The sequence below is a fragment of the Mercenaria mercenaria genome, chromosome 4, assembly GCF_021730395.1.
Source record: "Mercenaria mercenaria strain notata chromosome 4, MADL_Memer_1, whole genome shotgun sequence".
NCBI lineage: Eukaryota > Metazoa > Mollusca > Bivalvia > Venerida > Veneridae > Mercenaria > Mercenaria mercenaria.
In genome coordinates, this window is record NC_069364.1 from 77,663,789 (window position 1) to 77,680,893 (window position 17,105).

At 36.2% G+C, this 17,105-nt stretch overlaps 2 protein-coding genes across 2 annotated transcripts; one reads left to right on the forward strand and one right to left on the reverse strand.

The window, feature by feature from the left end:
- The first annotated feature begins 1,494 nt into the window (after nt 1–1,494).
- Nucleotides 1,495–9,940, forward strand: LOC123552210 (sorbitol dehydrogenase-like). The gene is made up of 8 exons (XM_045341691.2): nt 1,495–1,868; nt 3,278–3,311; nt 3,744–3,911; nt 5,253–5,412; nt 6,839–7,023; nt 7,697–7,875; nt 8,155–8,276; nt 9,430–9,940. Exons 1-8 carry the CDS (start codon nt 1,815–1,817, stop codon nt 9,581–9,583), a joined length of 1,056 nt encoding a protein of 351 aa, XP_045197626.2. The 5' UTR covers nt 1,495–1,814; the 3' UTR covers nt 9,584–9,940.
- Nucleotides 9,941–10,787: 847 nt separating this feature from the next.
- Nucleotides 10,788–16,836, reverse strand: LOC123552211 (uncharacterized). The gene is made up of 2 exons (XM_045341692.2): nt 16,497–16,836; nt 10,788–13,999 (listed from the first exon to the last, which is right to left on the reverse strand). Exon 2 carries the CDS (start codon nt 13,967–13,969, stop codon nt 12,494–12,496), a length of 1,476 nt encoding a protein of 491 aa, XP_045197627.2. The 5' UTR covers nt 13,970–13,999; nt 16,497–16,836; the 3' UTR covers nt 10,788–12,493.
- Between the last annotated feature and the right edge of the window lie 269 nt (nt 16,837–17,105).

Consider the following 17,105-nt stretch of genomic DNA (forward strand, 5'->3'; position numbering starts at 1 on the left):
CCCCTATAAAGCATTTCTGTCATCAAGAACCCATAATTCAGGTTTTCTTTAGGGCTGTAGTTGGACTAGCTTCCATATGGTGTTTAATATTGTCGCTTTATAGAAGGGTTTCGCTGAAATAATTTGAGAAAGGCTAACCTTCGAGAAGAAAACAAGTCAATACTGATTTTAATTAACATACCTTTAAAAAGAACTAGTTGAACTTTTCGGACTAGGAACTTCTGCATCAGGCCTTCCCTTATATTTGAAACTTCTTGAAACCTGTTTATTGCGGCATGCATTATGAATAAAGTTGGACTTCCTTCTTGTATTTGGATACTATAACAACCCAGTTTTACTATATTTATATCATTATAATATAACACATATCAATATACAAAAAAAAAGATTCTACGGACTGAAAAAACTTCCGAGATGCTTTTGAAACGACGAATAAAATCACCATTTTGTTTGGAATTTAGCATATATAACAAAGCGGTTTTCACTTGCGTTAGATATACATTGTACATCAGACCGAAAATGAAATTTTCACCCAAAATTTTAAAAGAGGACAGTGGTAGTGACCACATCCTAGGCCAGTAGTGTAATCGAACAGCTTCTGTTTAGATTTCATTGTGGATGTATTTTTGACATTTTGGTAGGAACAATGGGAGAGGAGGTTGTATCTGGTGAAGTGAAGCTCAATTTTAATATGAGTAGTACTTCCAGGTCACAGCAGTGTGATTTTGACATGATTTTACAGTAAGCAAATGTAACAAGAAATCTCTCTTAGAAGATATATGACCCCTACTTTTATTTTATATCAGTTTTATCATAACTCTTTAAAATGAGGTAAGGTTTTTTTTTTTTTTGCAAGACTTGAGTTTCTCTTGAAGTGTGTGGTATTTCTATCGAATACAGTATATGATGGCACCATTTACCGGAGGTTGAACCACTATATGCAGCCCGTCTGGGCGTACCAGGTGTTTAGAGCACTGGTATTGGCAATAGGGATAAAACGACCTCAAGGGGAGGGGTGCGGTCATGGCTGTTTGTTACAATAAGGCGGTAAGTATTATCATTGTTCATTTATGATATTGTTGTAATGACTATTATTTTTTTATTATTATGTACAACGCCATTTATAAAAAAGGCGTTTAATCAAATTGTTCAGTTTCAGTTTTGTGATTACATATGTCATGTTTTGTTATTTTCCTACATATCTGCGATGTGTCACATGTTTAATTGTAAAGCGCCTTTGAACGTATATTCCATATGAAAAGGGCGCTCAACAAATCTGGTATAATAATAATAATAATTTGTTCTCTGAAATGGGTCTAGCTATGTTTGGTAGCTCTTTAAAAAATGTCAGTTTTATATAGAATATATAGGGAAAACTATTTACAGGTTTGTGACCTTAAACAACCCTCAGAGAACCCACCATTTTTTCACAACTGCATGATGACATCCTTGATTTCTCTTGTTGGTCTGAGGACTATATATATGTTGGACCACTGAAGATTGAAAATGAGGATCAATGACCTTGTTTTAGTTACTAATCTTCCAGATACTATTGTAGAGCAGATGAACTTGCTATGCCCTAGTTTGCTTTACCACTGTGCAATTTAATCAGTATTATTTAGCTTTATCTTTGCTCATCTTCAGTCTAACATTATAAACATTTATGAGAAAACTGCAGTGTACAGTTTTATATCTGATGTGTATTGCTTCTAATTTCTAAATATTTCATTGAAATCTAACGTGGTGCCTCTTAGATACGAACGGTTTAAAGACAATTAAGCATACATAAATTAGAAAGTGTTCACGTAACAAAGATGACGGATGTTAATTTATCAGCAATACTATATAAGAAGCTTGACCTCCGCTTGGTGAGATAATTCGGTTTTAATTTTACATTGTTTAAAATCTCAGCAATACGTGCACTTGAACTCTTCCTTATTCGTTGATGGGTTATTGACAAACACAAAAGTAGTTTCATTCAATAAATCGGCCCATTACAAACTAGATGTACTTTTTATATTGTACCAGAATGTAGATATAGTAACATGTTATGAGATGACCCTACCAGTGGGGTCGGACGTAAACTTGCACATACGGAAGTTCAGTTAGGGACACTGTTACTTCCGGAGAAAAAAATGATGGGATTTAGCTAAAATTCAGCAACGTTAGAGATTACTTGCTGATTTCATATAAATACTGACATTTTTATAAAAAGGACCGGGGATGTGATCAAAACCCTCTACTCTTTATTTCATAATTCTAGCTAGATGAAACAGACACTGCCATCTACCGAGATATTTGTATACTAGTTGAAAAGCTAATAATATTTCAAACATGTTTTCGGAGAAAGTACAGATATATAATGTATGTACTTTTCAAACAGTTCAAAACAATTACATTTAATTTGATTTTTTAAAGCGTTTCCCTTGCTTTACGGGACACAATTAATGACCGAAAACAGGTGTAAGCTGATTACTGCACTCTACGAATAACTTCAAACACATTTGGTTCCTTTCATATGTAATGTCACACCCGTGAAAACAGCATTTTCTTCGTTTATTCAACAGTAGTTTCCTCATTAAATATTTCAAATGGGAAGCTGAGAATATAGAAACATGAAAATACAGCCTTGCCATGCACGGTCATGACCGGCTTGGGTCTCTTGTTTAATATCAGTTTCTCGATAAATTCTTCGGTTTCCTATTATCTTAATCACCTTCTCTTTGAAATCTCATCTCATCTTGGAAATGATAGTAAATATATAACTACAGTTAATCCTAAAATTTCGATAGTTGCATAATGTCCAATAAAACATCCAGTCACATAGGCTATGATACTATGTCCTAAGTTATAGCTCGACTTTTCGAAGGATAAGTAGGTGGCATTTAAGGCTTTATGAAATTCTACCCACTTAAATATTTAAAGGTTCATATCCTGTGTTTTTTATTATATTTAGAAAGTATATGGTAAACTCATACATTTTGGAAAGATCTCTTAAATCTCCAAACAGATTACACAAAATTGACTATATCTTTTTTATATAAAGGAAATAAAGCGTCTTACCCTGTTTCAAACTTTTGGCCAAGGTGTACATAGAAGTCTGGGCCCTGTCCTTTTATAAAAAATAGTAAGTAAATATATCAAATCTAAAAAATCGCGTTCTGAAATTTTAGCTGACTAAATCTCGCAATCTTTAATTTTTAATATTTTCCTCACACGGTACAAGTTTACGTCCGAGCTAGGCCCCTGCTTACTAAGTCTTGTTTCTCCCCTCTAGGAAGACAGACCTATACCAGAACCGGGCAAGGGAGGTAAGTTTAGAAAACAATTTATTTTTATGATAAGCATACCCTACATTACATATATATTATTGACTGAAAGTGGCGGTCTTAGCTAGGCTAAGGTGAATAAAACATATTTACTAAAAATGGCAAAAAAAGAAAAGAAAGAACGACGATGACCGCTCTGATCGTCAGTATCGAAAGGCAAAATATCTGGGCATCCATAATAACATTCTTAAGTCTTTTATTCTAAGTACATTTTTATTTTAACCGGTGCATTATTACCACGATTAGGGTAAACAAATGTTGTTGTTTTTATTTTTGGAATCAGGAATGAAAAGAATCTACATATTTTCTGTAGAACTAGTTAATTTCTGATTTCATGAGTTAGGTAGATCACATTTTCTTACTGGGTAAGCACACGATTGCTTAATACAGTGTGATATTAAATATTTATTGCAGAGGTTCAACTATGTATGCAGAAAGTTGGAATCTGCGGTTCGGACGTACACTATTGGCAGCACGGTCGAATAGGTGACCGCTTTATTGTGACGGGACCGATGTTGCTTGGTCACGAATGCAGCGCTGTCGTTACTAAAGTTGGCGAAGGCGTCTCGCATCTAAAAATTGGTATTATTTTTTGAGCTTTTGCTTAGAAGTACATGTATGTTTTATGTGGGGAAGGTGGGAGTAACTCCGTTTTCTCATTTTCTTATGGCCCAATGTCTTTATTTCCAACAATTGAATAAATGCGCGTGGTTACGCGGCCATACATGTCAGTAGGCCCGTTGGCGAACCTTTACTGTTTGTAATAAGCTATAAAGGCTATTTGCCATTTCTAGCTTTTGACATATCTGTGGCATTTTATTCTAAATTCTCAATGTTTTGCGCAAGCTTTTTTTTTTTCGGAGCATTTGTTTGAAAATTGATTAAGGAATAATAAAGATTCACTAAAGATAGTTACTCAGCTGCACAGATATACTATAACAATAAATATTAGTTGTCTAATTAGTCTATCATCATTTGTTCTAACATCATTAGTATTATCTTATAAGTTTCTTTCACTGGTTGTAGGTGCAGATTGGAATATCCGGCCTCGAGGGTAACTGTTTAGGCGGTAACGAGGCTCCCTGCCGAGTTACCGCCTTAACAGTTACCCGAGAGCCGATATTTCCATCTGCACCTATAACCATGAAAGAATCATTTTCTTGCATACCGATTCAAGAAATAATAGAAATCTAATAAAAATAAAATCAATCGAACAGCTTTCTATCTAGAACTATTTCATATAGCAGCGTATTTAAACAAAGCGCGGGAAACCAACGTCCGTAAACAGGAAAGAGCGTCATGACATTTCAAAACAAATAACAATGTTTAGTTCCGGTTTTGTTTTATCAGTTGCAGCGTAACGTTATGAATTTTTGATAAAATACCGTGATTTGAATCGAGAAATATATTATCAGGAACCAACAGGAACTGTCAAGATATTGAATATTTATTCCGTTTTTCAAATAAAATATAAATTACTACATAAATCTTCTACATATATGTAGCTCGTAATACGTCATTTACAGCACGAGAGTCATCTTACACCCCCCCCCCCCGCCCCCCGGGTGTAAGATGGATTTTTCCAGCACCGGTAAAAATACCGGAAATCCCCGTCTGGTATGCAAGAACATTGCGTCTTGACGCCATAGCGGCATGCTGGAAAAGAAACCCACACAAATCGGGCAAATACTTGTGGAATGTCGTAAAGGATTTAGATGCTCACTGATTCTTGATAAAGTGTTAAATCGAAATTGCATATCTCAAACAGTGACGTTCTCTTCAGTAAGTCATCGTTTGTCGTTCAGATATGTATTATTTTATACACTTCCTTCGCATCTTAACTCAATGTCTTATCCACCTACAAATCACTGTTTGTGATATATTATTTCTTTAATTTGAATATCTTTCACAAATTACTTGTAGGAGATCGAGTTGCCATAGAACCACATGGGGTTTGTCGGGTATGTGAAGCCTGTAAATGTGGACGGTATAATTTGTGTCCAAATGTATTCTTCTTGGCCACACCCCCAGACAGCGGTGCCCTAGCACGTTATCACGTGCACGGAGCAGATTTTGTATTCAAGTAAGACATATTACATTGCCTCGAATGAAAGTATATGAAACTTTAAAAGTAAAAATATACGCCAAGGATCTAACAAAACAACTTATATACATTACAGAACATCTTTTGAAATACACTGTTCAATTTATAAAATGCGTAAAACAACTTGCAAAGCTTACAGAACAATTTTGAAAATGCAGACGGAGACTATTTTTGTTATTCTGTAACAGTTAATTGCACCCTATTTAATTACACACTAGTTAATAACACAGTAGTTTTACATTGCCTTTTACTGTGTCATCGGTATCCCTTCTCTACACACGGTCTGCACCCGCCCACTTAGCTCAATAGGGAGAGCACAGATCTACGGATCGACGATTTGATAAGACATTGTGTCTGAAATCATTCGTCCTCCACCTCTGAATAATGTGGGGAAGTTAGCAGTCACTTACGGAGAAAAGGTTTATACTAGTACAGAATCCAGGAACACTGGTTAGGTTACTGAAAAGGCCTCCATGGCTGAGTGGTTAAGGCCGCTGACTTCAAACTGAAACTGAAACTGCTTTATTTGATTAAACGCCTAATTTTACACATAGTATATTCACTGGCGTTGTACATTAAATTTTACCAGATTTATATAGCGCCCAAGCGCTTACATAGTTCAAATGCAGCCACACAGGGCGCATAATTCATCCTTACTAGTCAGACACAGAGCGACTGACCAGAGGACAGAGTGAGACAAAGCCCCACGACAGAGATCAGAATCAGATACAGCTTATCCGGCTAACTTAGCCTAGCTCGTTTCGAATAGACAGCCTGGTTCTTTAACGTGCCCAGTGTATAGCACTGATACACGCAAGGATTCAAAGCACTTGCCCCTCACCGATGTGGGTTCGAGCCTCACTCGGGGCGTTGAATTCTTCATGTGAGGAAGCCATCCAGCTGGCCGGCTTACCCAGGTGCCCGCCTGTGGTGAAATATTGCACGGAGGAAAAACTGCCATTAAAGCGGGAAAATCGCCATATGACCTAACTGGGTCGGTGCGACGTTAAACCCAACAAAAACAAAAAAGTTACATAACTGAAATACTGTTGAAAAACGGCGTTAAACCCAAAACAAACAAACAAATTCACGGTCTGTGTCTTCATAAGTTACAAAACATAATAAGACATATTTTCTAGCAAAACACATGATAGCTGAATTATTTTTCACCCTGTCCGCATTTCACGTGCTCAAGTCAACATTTGTGTAAAGTCACGACAAGCTATATGATGTGCTGACTTTAGAGAATTCATAATAAAATGTTTAACGTCTTTTGTTCTGTGTTCCATTAATTTAAATACAGTTGTAGCAAATTGTGTAAAAAGCACCACTCTTATATTGTGAGAACAATAAATTCCCTCTCTGGTCTCTGTAGTTACAGTCCTACTGAAAACGTTTTTTCCAGATTACCAGATAACGTGAGTTTTGAAGAAGGTGCTTTAATCGAGCCTTTGTCTGTAGGCCTTCATGCTTGTCGCCGTGGCAGACTTGCAATGGGTCATAGGGTGTTGGTCTGTGGGGCCGGACCGATAGGACTTTGTGCAATGTTGTCGGCCAAGGCGTTCGGTGCTTCGGCTGTGTGTGTTACAGGTAAAACGACAAATCTTGATAAAGTTGCAATTAAATGGTACAGAGTTTTAGTGGGAATGGCAGGGATTACCTATAGTAACATGAATTATACAACTGTGTTTTTAATGCCGTTTATCTCGCAAGATAAAATTTTGTGCCAAATTTTGCGGAAGAGGGGTAGGAGTAACGTATATGATTGCAAAATAATTCATGAACCTGGGGGCATGGGTGCCAACCCGCCATGCCATCTGACTCTTATACCTAATATTTCATATGGCTGGAAATTAGTCTTTTACTACTTCAACCGGAACATGCACTATTATGATAAGCAGTCAAGTATCTTATTGTGAGAAAATGATGGATTCTAATCAATAATTTATTTGAAAACTCATCAAGCATTCTTTTGCATTCAAAGCAAAAGATACTGACGAAACGCTTTCTTTGTAGAATAAAACACGATATTGTGGATAATTAAGAAACTAAGCTTTAAGTTTATTTTCAACAATTTCATTTTTACCCAAAGCACGACATTTTAAGGTTCTCGTTTCTAAAATCAACATGCGAAAATGTAGAGGATGCTGCAACAAGTTTATAATGAACCAGATAGAAAACAGCTATAGATAAACCTTCTGTAAGGATATCATTTTCAACATACACCATTGCAAACTTGCATCTAGCTTTGCTTACTTTTTAGACATAGATTCAGCTCGTTTAGAATTTGCTAGAAAAGTTGGGGCTACACATACTGTATTGATCGAACGTGGTGCCAGCGAAGAGGATGTTGCTAAGAAAGTAGCTGAAGTACTAGGCGGCGCTCCAGACAGAACAATAGAATGTAGCGGAGCACAGTTTTCTGTTAACCTTGGAGTCTTTGTAAGTATACTTTAAACGAAAATGGCAATGAAATTCAAAACATTGATGTACGCTGTATTGCCAGTTTCATTTCAGTACAGACCTTATCATGATGTATGTTTATGTATCGAAGCCATATTAGAAAATACAACACTTTTCTTAGCGAAACATATCGCAACTAGTGGAAGGAGATACCCATAAAAACCTATACAAACTAATCTATCTGATAATTGTCTGAGAATATTTTTTTGGGTTATTTCTTTTCTTATTTACATAGTATTTGATTTACAATTATGCCAGGCAACTAAACCAGGTGGAGTGTTCACAATTGTCGGACATGGACCAAACAAGGTGGAGTTCCCAGTCGTTAGCTTGGTTGCTAAAGAGATTGAGATAGTTGGGTCATTCAGATATATCAACACGTGAGTATTGTTGAATTTGATGTAACCACGCTTCAAGTGGTTAGGATGGCTTTTGACTAAAGTTCTGCGTCTTAATGTATGTAGTCCGAAATTATATCTTCGTAATGTTGATGCGGCTCTTACGGATCCGAGTCTATGGCTCGCTTAAACTTAGGTACTATTTTTATTTACATTTATGTAGTACACCCGTTATGACGTTCTGCATCTTCCGCGTGATTTCGTTTTGTCATTAGACAATTCGGCATTCGTCGGACAATAAATATAGTTCAATGTGATCAATGCATCCAGAGAATACCGAAATCGCACACGGACAATAAGTAATTTGCCAATCGTTATTAAGGTGATAGTTTTAGCCGTTGCACGTCTAAAGCTAATCTCTGACAACTGCATCAGGAAATCCAGTCAGTGGTTAGAGCATCATTGGACTAGCACCCGAGCGACCCGGGTTCGAATCCCGCCACAGAAAGTTCTTTGATTTGTTACGGCTAAAAGTCGCTAGATGGAGACTCGTCCGGGATCTGAACGTCGACATGGTTTGGCTCTTTGGTCTTTATATATATTATGTTGAGTGATTTATTATTATTTTAAACCAACGCCTTTGCAAAGCCAAAAATGCTTGTATCAGGCACTCGATCTTTTTAAACCTTTTTGGGTCGCCCTGGTGGACGCGCTTCCCGTCACCCATGCTATACAATTCTTAATTTTGCGACAACCTTATTTATTCCATTTAACTATAGCGTGATCATTAAGACATGGGAGAATTGGACTTTAGTTTTCTCATGTTGATAGTTCTGCGCTAGGTCTTATTTTAAACAATCCGCATACAATGTTGGTATAACGAACAGGTTAAAATTCAGCTTGAATTGTTGAGGTTTGCTGCAAATGGAATACATCCTATATTTGAGCCGTGCCATGGAAAAACCAACATAGTGGCTTTGCGACCAGCATGGATCCAGACCAGCCTGCGCATCCGCGCAGTCTGGTCAGGATCCATGCTGTTCGCTAACAGTTTCTCCAATTCCAATAGGCTTTAAAAGCGAACAGCATGGAGCCTGACCAAACTGCGCGAATGCGCAGGCTGGTCTGGATCCATGCTGGTCGCACATCCACTATGTTGGTTTTGTCATGGCACGGCTCATTTTTATCTCTTCAGCTGGCAGACAGCGATTGATATGATCTCGTGTGGTAAGATCAATGTTGCCCCCTTAGTAACACACAGGTTCACACTGGAAGAGACGATGCAGGCGTTTGAGATGTCAAAGTCAGGCAAGGGTGTCAAAGTGATGATTGACTGCGCCAAGAAGTAATTCACAATATGTACAGAAGTGAATGTTTCATTGCCTTTGAAACGGGATTTTATTTAATAAGCCGAGTAAAAATGGACCGAGACAGTTTATAACGATTTAAATGTGATTAAACAGTGAAAACTATTTAAGATCCTTGGACAGATTGTCCAATGTAAAATATTTCGAGCAAACAAGACCAGTTTCGCGTTAATTGTACGCAAAATTCTGTTTTATAATTGATTCTAAGGAACAGTTACATTTGACAATCAACTGTTTGCCAATTCAATTTTACTAGCATTGTATTGATTCGACGGAAAAAGTGCGGTTTTGTACTTCATTGTACAGTTTTCTATCATTAAATACATAGATTCATTTTAACGATGTTTTATTTATCAAGCAATTCACAAAATAAAGCCTTTATATGCATTTTCATGCTGTATGTGAGTACGAACATGATAAAAGGAATATGTGACCTGATGTTGGTAGACGAGACGTGTGATAGTGTGCAGCTTTCAAGAAAATCATTTACCCTTATCATGCTGGACACGGCTGATTATGCTTTTGCGACCAGTGTAGATCAAAGATCAGACTGCCCAGTTTTAACAGTTAATGGTACTGTCCAAATTGAAAGATGGACAATTTAGCAGGGTAAGGGTTAATATGGATTTCGCGATTGCGTCAATGCGCGAAATTAAATCCAATCAAACATGTAAAATTCCAATTAGTTTATCTTCAAAACTTGAAATCCACGTACTCATATCCCTACGAAATAGCATTATTTTGGTCAAAAACAAATATGCCCATATTTGGAAATATATATTGAGCCCTTATTATATATCTAACTTGTTTATGCGTGCATGTGTTCGTGTGACAAGTACATTGGGTGGGAAAGGGTGTATCATTTCATAAATGAATCTTGAATAGTCATTTCGCAACACATTCAGTATTTTGTTCTTGTGTTTTTTCCTTGATTTCTAACACATCAGGGCAGACCATATGTTGCCTAGTTCAAGTGGTTATTACACTGATTTCAAATGACCACTTCAGTTTTAATGGTTGTGTATTGTCGTGTAAGTTTGTGGAAAGCCACACTGCCTAGCTGTCTATGGTGTGTTCGTCTGTCTTCTGTTAGCTTTGTTAAAAGTAGCTGAAGGAAGGTCAAAAACTTTTTCATGACGTATCCGGTAGTGTCACAACAGGGCGCAAGACAACATTAAACAACACAAAGAGTAACAGTTTCAGTTTCATTGACTCACATAGACAATAATTAAACACGTGCGACTGTATCAACATAACATGTCATGGAAACATACTGAATAAAGTTATACTCAAATATAACATAAACTGAATTATGTCATAAAATTACACTAATGTGATGAAGATTGAACCAGCATTTATACATTTTAGGCCGATTTTGACAAAATGAGGAAGCTTAATCATCAGTTTGCATACAGTCAAACCTGTGTTAAAGACCACCTCTGAACAGAGACCACCTGGTTCTAAAGACCACATGTTTTGTTTCCCATTTTAACATTTACTGTGTATTTTAACCTGTGAATAAAGACCGCCTCCCAATAAAGACCACATTTTGGTTCTCCAAATGGTGGTCTTTATAGATAGGTTGATCTGGTTTCCTTCTAATCGAGTCATTCAAAGACTCAACTCATAGCAATAGCCAGTTAACAACAATTCCTAAACACAACGTAGGTCACTCAATCAAACCGTGTCTGCTATAATTTATACCGTCAAAGGATCTTCTCATAGATTTTATTAAGCGTCGGCGTGCCTGACCAACACATACACAAATAGACTGTTCAATGGTATGTCCATACATACAATGCAATCGAAAGCTAAATATTCCATACATACAATGCAATACAATAGTTAAAGATAATTTCAGCCCTCAGGCTGTAGTTTTCAACATACTTTTTTACTCCTTAGGGATAATTCTTTAATTCACTTACAGATCGTTTCATTTCAAATGTGTACTCTGTCGTAATCGTAAGTGATTAAGAAAACATTACGTGTCACCTTAATATTAATTTGACTGAATAAAATGGTTATTTCCTTTCTTTTAAAGTTGTAATTTTGACTGTTTATTTTCGGACGTCCGATGCAGACTTGTGTCGCCTATGCTGGTGTCAATGCACTTGGTACTACTTAATGTGTCTGTTTCGTAATGATCTGAATTTTAATCCTGGCAATCTATACATGAAAGTGGAACTGATCAAGGTCATAAAATAAATGACTGTTGCTATGAAAAATATGATACGTTACAACACCGATTTGACAAAGTGCCAGGACGCGTTTTAAGTGAGGTGATCTTTGAAGACACCATACACAAAATGTATTATTATTTGTGCTCTTTCTAAGGTAGATGGAACATGAAAATAAACGAAACAAGTGAAATAAAAGTTGCTTATGTATAGTAATGAAGTGTGTGCAGAGCACAATTTCTTAGCGTATTAAGTCTTAAAGTATAAATTTTAAAATAATGTTGAAACGACAAAAAAAAAAAAAAAAAAAAAAAAAAAAACGAGTTTTAAGTAAAAAGTATTGGCCACAAAAAGATTTCCTTAATGAAAATACGATAATATACTTAATATATTTTGTGTACACATTTCTATCAAATTTAAATGAATAAAATAACTCAATTTTGTGATGCTTAATTTTAAGCTGAGTAATTCTTGCACAGTATTCCCACTTGCTCTCCTATTTGAACACAAGTAAAACTTCTTAACTGATCGCAGACATGTACTCCAGGGTTTATCATTCCATTATAAAATATTACTTTTCCGTTCACTTGAAAGATAAAGGATTTTTATAATGTTTTGTGCAAAATATAAAATTCTACTGTTTTAAGTAGCATTTAAAAAAACAACAACATTAAGTCAATATGGTACATATAATTTATATAGACTAGTCTTAGTTCTATCGTTTTTCAAGATCCGCTTTGTTGTCTTCAACAATACTTATATTCTCTTCCTCCCAGTCCCCCTCCTCCTCAATAGCATCGGCATCTAGAGCGCTTTTAGCACTTCGGGTGCTTTTTCGGCTCTTGGCACTTCTAACACTTTTTGCACTTTTTGGAGTTCTTTTTCCTAAATACTTATCAATGTTTGATTGAGTTTTACTGAGAGAGCTTGAAGTCCTACTTTGTACAAATTCCTCCAAGTCTTTTGTCACTCCTATGTCAGAATAGATCGCTGAACCTTTAGCTAGCCTTTTTGCGTGTGGTCTATTCATATCATACATCATTTGGAGTAAGAAAGTATCGGAGCATGGTTTCGGTATTTTCAGAATAGCTCTTGGTGTCATTATATGTTTACCATTGTGATGTTGCTGTTTCTGGTATTGGAAATAACTATCAATATTGTTAAACTCCAGCCGCCTGTTTCCACTCAGCGCTAGTCTTTCTCGAAATTTAGTATTTCTATACGGATTATTGTAATTTACTTTACCAGCACTTTTACTAACTGAGCGTGTCACTATTTTTGATCCCTTGCCAGTTGTTACTGTCAAACTGTTTGTGACAACAGAATCCGTCACTGTTTCGACAGATCTACCAGATCTTGTTGACACGCTAGAATGTTCCCTATGTAGTTCAACATTGTCATTTGACTCATCTCGGCGATGTAGCATAACTTTTCTATTTCTGATAAGCAAGTCACTATGCTGGTATTTTTCAGATTCAGTGCTAGGTATTGAACCATGGAACTTTTGTACGCCGTTTTCTGTTCGGATGCCTTGTGAAGTCTTAGGTTTTAGACTAGCCAAATGATGAGCATAATTCACCGGTGTGGTTGGAGGAATTGGCGGGACAGATTTTTTCCCTGTCTCGTCGACAGTTTCGGGCAAATTTGTATTGTAGTTTATCATGTCTTTATCCGGAAATGGATAGAACTGTTCACTCAAAGCTTTACCAGGCCTTTGTCCACGCCTTGCTTGGTACACAGCCTTAGCAGAAGTCTTAAAGCTTCCAACTCGTGTTTCATTCACATAAAGATGGTGATCTATTTCTTTTGAGCCTACCGGAAGTCCACAAAGAACGAAATGTGGTTTCTCGATCACAAGAGCTTGTTCCGGTTGACCGTTAATTACGAAAGGCGAATCCATCGTTGTCATACCATAATTTGCTGTTCGCACTCTACTTAAGTGTTCCATCTTTCGCACTGGAACTGATGGTCCATTTAAGCTGGTAACGGTCAGCTCTTCAGCTCCTGGCGTACGATTCAGCACAAACTGATAAGACCTGTCCATCGGCGTGAGCTGATTTCCCGGCTTGTTTATCCGCACTGTTGCGCTGAGAGGTGCAATACCACACGAATTCTTTGGTGCAGCCTCCCCTTTCACAGTAAGACCATCAATAGCTGAGGTCATTCTGACCAGTTCGCTGTCAACCTTCATTGGTATTCGGCAAACAATCAAGCATATCTCCTGCAAAGAGACCAGTATAAAGGCTGAAAGTTGACATATTTGAAATGAAGTTGGTATAAGATATAAACGATACAGTATTACTATAAAACAAGAAGTTGTAAGAACCAAAGAACTATTTTAAGAATAAGCTTTTTCTTTTCTTTAATAAGATTGAATGTATAGAATACCTTAAGTGAGGTTTTTCTAAAAATAATCCTGATAAGACACAGTAACCTTATATTTGTATTGAAATGTTTCTTTGCTTGATCACTGAAGATATAAAATATAACTGATTTTTAGTTTGTCAAAAATGTATTGACATATTAATTGATAAAACTTGAATTATAAATTATATCAATGCAGTTTGCCAAAAAAACTTAACAATATTAAAGAATGTCCGATTTGCTATATATTTCATCAACGTCGGGCCAGTGGGTATTGTTTCGGGGTGGTTAATCGGTATAATCTGTTAATCCAATTATACGGTGTGAAATAAAGTATACACGATTGTGTTGTATTTTCGATGACTATCGCAGATAAACTGTATTGAAACAAATCAGACGGATTAAATACGCATTAAAGTATCACACAAACATGTACATGGCTGGCTGGTTTCTCGAACGTGTTTATTTGTAGAAAATAAAATATTTATTCCGAACAAAATATTTATTCAAAACAAAAGTAGAATTTTGCTTTTTGTGTCACAAGCATAGCCAAAAAAAGACAAACAAGCAGATATTTTCCCATTCATTAAATCCGCCTAGTCACTTTTAGATATTATTCTTTTATAAGCATCCTAGAACTAAAATATATTTTCAATCAAACATGTTAAGTTTTTTACAAATATTTTGACAAGAGGACCATATTTGTGAAATTTAAATATTTAACAAGCGGTGTGTTTTGTGGTACAGAGGAGTGAAGGAGGATGGCAACGAAAACAATAAAACCTAACTCTATACAAATACCTTCCATCTTGCGCCATATAGAACTTATTAGATATTCATGGAAGTTTTTTACGGTGGCATAGAGGGGACATAGGAAATATTTTATTTATCACGTGCGCACGTGTTAGCTTCCACGTGCGAACGTGTTAATTACACGAGCGCACGTGATAACTATCACGTTCGCACGTGGTAGTTAACACGTTCGCACGTGATAGCTATCACGTTCGCATAGGAAATATTTTATTTATCACGTTCGCACGTGATAACTATCACGTTTACATAGGAAATATTTTATTTTTCACGTGCGCACGTGTTAGCTACCACGTGCGAACGTGATAGTTAGCACATGCGCACGTGATAAATAAAATATTTCCTATGTCCCCTCTATGCCACCATAGTTTTTCGATAACTAAGCGAATAACTTATTTGTTAAAAACGGTTAGTTTCAGTAGTTATTCCCTTTTTAAATTATAGTTAAAAATATCAACATTTTTCCTAAACTCTGATTCAATGTATGTTTCTGTGAGATTGTAACGTTGTGTGTAAACTAAACCAGTAGAACATGGAATAAAAAGATCACTTAATTAATTTACAAATAACTGAAATATCTTTCATTTGTGCACACCAAACCTTTAAAGATAATTCAAATACCCATCAAGTTCATCATATATGTAAAAAGGCCACAGTTTGAAATTAGTGGAATTATCACCGCTTATTTCACTCCCAAATTTAAACCATTGGAAAAAAAAATGAAATACTCGCACAAACAACAAATCAAGAAAAGCTTCATTCTCTTTAATGGACAGACTATTCAGTAGAAGTCTGTGAAATAACTTGAACCAAAATGCATTTTGTTTATTTGCAAATCACAAATGTTAAACATCTGTTACAAGTGCATGCATTACAACTAGATATGTCATCTTCATTTTTAATGTGTAGTTATACCAGAAGCCTTATTCAACTTCAAATACAGTCAAACACATAAAGCTTGTTGTTGTTTTTTTTCATTAAGTTTGTTGTACAAATGTCATTTTTTTTCATTAAAGATCTACACGAAATTGAGACCACATAATTGTAATCCCAACTTGTTAAGTTCCATTTTGTATCCGAATGAAATGTATTTCTTTCTTAATGATGTATTATAGTATGCCTTAAATGCCTTTACCAAGTTATAACGACGGCGGAGGCTGCCGTCGGGAACTTGAAAAAAAAGAACATCAGTCATCCGCATGCCAACTCACGTGAAATGTTATGGTCAGAACCTTGGTGACAAGGCATTTGATTTAATCATATTTTATTGCTTCTAAACACATAATAATACACAGCACATATACATAATGGGTAACAAAAGCAAATGGGTTGGGCTACAAGTTATTACAATAAGTGACAAGGGATATATGAGAAAAAAAAGGTTCCCAAAATGCTATAGCAAATAAATATGGTTATATACATAGACGCGTACAGCTTCACACGAATCTTCAAAACCCCATGCACATTCATTTAGCATATAGTGTTGACAAAGCGCAAAAACAATTTACAATACATTTGATATAAGAAATGAAATTCAAACTTACCTCAAAATAACTTCACGTAGATGTCTACAGCTTTTTTTTTCAGCATTTTTTCTCTTCACAGCCATTTTGTAAAAACCAGTGCTATGTATGACATTTTAAATGATAATACTACGTTATAAAATAGTACTTGTAAAGTTGTCAGTGAGATAGATATCTCCTCCTATTATGTATACGTACTACTTGTTATCATCATACTGTTATAAACAAATGTTATACTTTAATAGAATAACCTTCTAAAGTTTTAATTTTGCGATTTAATAAATCTCATATGCGATATAAGATTTAATTCCTGCTCAGTGAACGTGAATTTTAATCCGGGTACCAAACCCTGTGATCAAATTATGCACATTTGAGCCGTGCCATGGGAAAACCAACATAGTGGGTGTGCGACCAGCATGGATCCAGACCAGCCTGCGCATCCGCGCAGTCTGGTCAGGACCCATGCTGTTCGCTAACAGTTTCTCCAATTCCAATAGGCTTTAAAAGCGAACAGCATGGAGCCTGACCAGACTGCGCGGATGCGCAGGCTGGTCTGGATCCATGCTGGTCGCACACCCACTATGTTGGTTTTCTCATGGCGCGGCTCATTTATTAATACTATGAGTTGCG

Coding starts and splice junctions, on each gene's coding strand:
- LOC123552210 (XM_045341691.2), top strand. CDS start 1,815: ATGACGGATGTTAATTTATCAGCAATACTATATAAGAAGCTTGACCTC. Junction 5,413..6,838: donor GGAGCAGATTTTGTATTCAA/GTAAGACATATT, acceptor CGTTTTTTCCAG/ATTACCAGATAACGTGAGTT. Junction 7,876..8,154: donor CTGTTAACCTTGGAGTCTTT/GTAAGTATACTT, acceptor CAATTATGCCAG/GCAACTAAACCAGGTGGAGT.
- LOC123552211 (XM_045341692.2), bottom strand. CDS start 13,969: ATGAAGGTTGACAGCGAACTGGTCAGAATGACCTCAGCTATTGATGGT.